Genomic DNA, 3,736 nt, shown 5'->3' with positions numbered 1-3,736 from the left:
TTGGCCTCCGACCGAGGATAGGCGCTGTATAAGTATCCATATCAATCAGTCAATCATATTTCATTTTACTGTTTTATTTCATTGTATTAACAAGAGAGGCAAGGCCTTCAAGACTCACTTGTGATACACTTAAAAAAAAAAAAAAAAAAATGTAATCGTTAAAATGTGTTCTGTATTTGTTATTATAAAGCTTCGCGTTAAAAAAAGAAAAAAAAAAAAAGTCCTAACCAGATTCGAATTAAGTCCCCTAGTATTAATTACAGAGTAATTTCCCTTTTTTTTAATTTTTTTTTTTACTACCTGCACCAAAACGTTTGCAAAATAAATAAAACTTTCATGCTTAGCAAAAGAAGTTCCTGTTTGAACAAAAAATGATAATAATGACTGCTCTTGTTGTTGGGTCAGAATATGAGATTAATGTGCCAAGTTTAGAAAATACAAAAAATATAAATATAACAGTAAATGCAGTTTGCATATAATTAAGCTTCATTTTTTTTTTGTTTTTTGGTGCCCATCCCAGAGGTGCAATATTGTTTTAAACACGATGACTGGAAAGAACTTTTTTTTCCTATTTTTATGCCTAAATTGGTGTCAACTGACAAAGTAGTTGCAGAGAAAATGTCAATGTTAAAGTTTACCACGGACACCCAGACACACACAGACAACCGAACACCGGGTTAAAACATAGACTCACTTTGTTTACACAAGTGAGTCAAAAATGATATTCTGTTCTATTTTTCTTGTCTGATACGTGCAGCGTTGGAGTGAAACTGGGGACACCACTTCCTCAGGGGTGTTGTATTATGTATTTATCATTATTTTGTTTTTATGTTTCATACCAACAGCCTTGAAGTCAACCTGGAGTTACTCTTTTGCCGTGATGGTTGTCTTGTAGCTTTATGCTTATGTCATTGTTGTGTTTTATATTTCATACCCCTCCCCCCCCACCCCACCCCCACCCCCACCCATCAGCCTTGAAGTGAACCTGGAGTTACCATCCGCACAGAGGTCTACTGTGGGAGCCACTGCCTCATCTAAGGCATCTCAGGAACAGGTTTGTGAATACTTCTTCTTCTTTTTTTTTTTGTCACATGTGTGCTTGTTTGTTTTTTTCTTTTCAGTCTGTGAGGAAAGCCACATGACCAGAGCAAAAAAAAAAAAAAAAAAAAAAAAAAGAGAGAGGGAGAGAAAGGGAGAGAACTATAAAAAAACAAACAAACCGACACCCCCCTAAGCCCCACCCCCCCAGAACAACCCCCCTCCGCCCCCCACCCCCACCCCTATCCCTCCCCCTCCCCCCAAAAAACAGAAAAAAAAGAAGAAGTAAAAAAACCGTACTTCATAGACTTACACGCAACTGAATGTACAAGGAAAAACCAAGAGATAAGAATTGTTGTGTCTATGCTGCAAGTTCCGAATGTGTCCACCCACCCCCAACCCCCACCAATACAATCAGCTGCGTGATCACACACACACACACACACACACACACACATCTTTCTGTATATATGATTTCTGTATATATACAGAAAGAGGGGGAGATAGAGAGAGAAAGAGATAGATGTGTGTGTGTGTGACAAAGTAATAGTGGAGGAACGCAACTTCAGTTGATGACAACTGAATAACCCTTCCGCTGCTTGAAAATAACTTTGGAAAGACTGAAAGAAAAGGAGAGAGAGAGAGAAAAAAAGAAAAAAAAGAACAAAAAGAAAAAAAACAAAAAAAACAAAACATTTCTTCAATTGGGGCACATTTGAATTCTCTGAGAAAAAAAATCTGACTGCAGTTTCGACCTCAGAATATTTTTTCCCACTAATAAATCATACATAAACGTGTGTATATCATTTTTTATTCTTTAGTTTTAGTATGTTTTCTTTTTCCATTAATTTTAGTTCACCCTTTTCCATTCTCAAAAACAAAGGCAGAAATCAGACGCAGTTACGTAGTAAGGGAGATAAACATCTTAATTAGTCCTTGTTCCAGAAGGACAAATATTATGCCCCCTGAAATTACCTTTTCTGGTTGGCTGTCATCAGTGAATTATTCCCCTTGTACCCTCTATTTGTATTTCCCACATAATAAAAAACAACAACAACACACACACATTTAAACAAACACTATCACACACACACACACACACACACACACACACACACACACACCCCGTTTCGTTTCTCTCAATTTCTGTCTATCATTTCTAATCTCTCTCTCTCTCTCTCTCTCTCTCTCTCTCTCTCTCTCTCTCTCTCTCTCTCATGCACACACGTTTCGTTTCTATTTGTGTCTCTATCATTTCTCAACATACACACACACACACACACACACACACACACACACACACACACACGCACACACACACACACACAGTTAACAGCGAGGGGAGCGCAATTCTGTTTCAGTTTCAAACTGTTCCGGCATTGTCTGTCATACTGTACTGTAGTTTCACCGTGCCTTTCTTCACAAATGGTTATTTTTTTTGGTCTTTTTTTCTTTTGCCGTTCAGGATGAGTTGACACACCGGCTGGCCAAACTACGACAGCAGTGAGAGCCTGAGGAACGACCACAGACCACAGCGCGAAAAAAAACATCCTCTCCCTGTGACACGGAATGTACCGTGTTCAATAAATAAATGAATATATATATGGTTTAATGAATGAATGAATGAATAAATAAGTAAGTAAATAAATAAATAGGTAAGTCAATGAATAGACGAATAAACAAATACATGAATAAAAAAAAAGCCTTAATAAATCAGCTGAAAAATAAATCACTTTGGCAGATGTTAGGAGAAGAGGAACGATCAGAGAGCAACAAGACTCCCCCCCCCCCCCACCCCCTAACCCCCCCTTAGCACCCACGCCCCCCACCCCACTGTACTTACTGAAATGTATGCCATTTACATGAATAAACTTATGAATAAATAAATGAATGAAAAATGAATAAACAAATGAATGAATGAATAAACCAAAGATAAATGAAATAAAAAACAAAACAAGTAGATACATGAATGAATAAATAGGTCAATTAATAGATGAATAAATAAACATAAAAGTAAATGTAAATCGATAAATCTATCAAACACATGAATCAGTAAATGTAAATGAAAAAAAAAATACAACAAACGAATAAGTAAAGGTGAGTGGGAATCAAAATAAGTAACTAAATGAATTGATAACTAGGTAAGCATATAAATCAATAGGTAAGTGAATAAACATGAAATAAATCGATAAGTAAAAAACAAAACAAAACAAAAAAACCACGAAAAAAACAATCCCCCCCCCCCCCCCCCAAAAAAAAAACCAAACAAAAAAACAAAACCCAAAAACCCCAACAAACCCAAACAAACCAGTTGATAAGTAAAATATAGTATCAGTTTCAGGAGCTCAAGGAGGCGTCACTGCGTTCGGACAAATCCATACACGCTACACCACATCTGCCAAGCAGATGCCTGACCAGCAGCGTAACCCAACGCGCTTAGTTAGGCCTTGAGAAAAAAAAGGGTAAATAAATAATAGGTAAATACATAAAAAAAAAAAGAACTACCACTACTAATGATAATATGTATAAGGCACGAAAACTTGATGAGGTCAACTGTAAGTGTACATAAATAAATAAATAAATAAATAATAATAATAATAATAATAATAATAATAAAGTAATAATAATAATAATAATAATGATAATAATAATAATAATAAATAATAATAAATAAATAAATAAATAAAAAAGACAACAA

At 35.6% G+C, this 3,736-nt stretch overlaps 1 protein-coding gene across 1 annotated transcript in view; it reads left to right on the top strand.

Moving 5' to 3' along the window:
- LOC143298172 (charged multivesicular body protein 1B2-like) overlaps nucleotides 1-2,586 on the top strand; it is a 14,175-nt gene extending 11,589 nt beyond the window's left edge. Inside the window, exons 5-6 of the mRNA XM_076610919.1 lie at nucleotides 973-1,054; nucleotides 2,504-2,586. Of these exons, the coding sequence (XP_076467034.1) occupies nucleotides 973-1,054; nucleotides 2,504-2,545 (124 nt within the window). The 3' untranslated portion in view covers nucleotides 2,546-2,586. The remainder of the gene's footprint in view (nucleotides 1-972; nucleotides 1,055-2,503) is intronic.
- Nucleotides 2,587-3,736: the final 1,150 nt, after the last annotated feature.

Source organism: Babylonia areolata, chromosome 23, assembly GCF_041734735.1.
Source record: "Babylonia areolata isolate BAREFJ2019XMU chromosome 23, ASM4173473v1, whole genome shotgun sequence".
NCBI lineage: Eukaryota > Metazoa > Mollusca > Gastropoda > Neogastropoda > Buccinidae > Babylonia > Babylonia areolata.
Note: the sequence above shows the minus strand (reverse complement) of the source record. Positions and strands in the feature narration are given on the sequence as shown.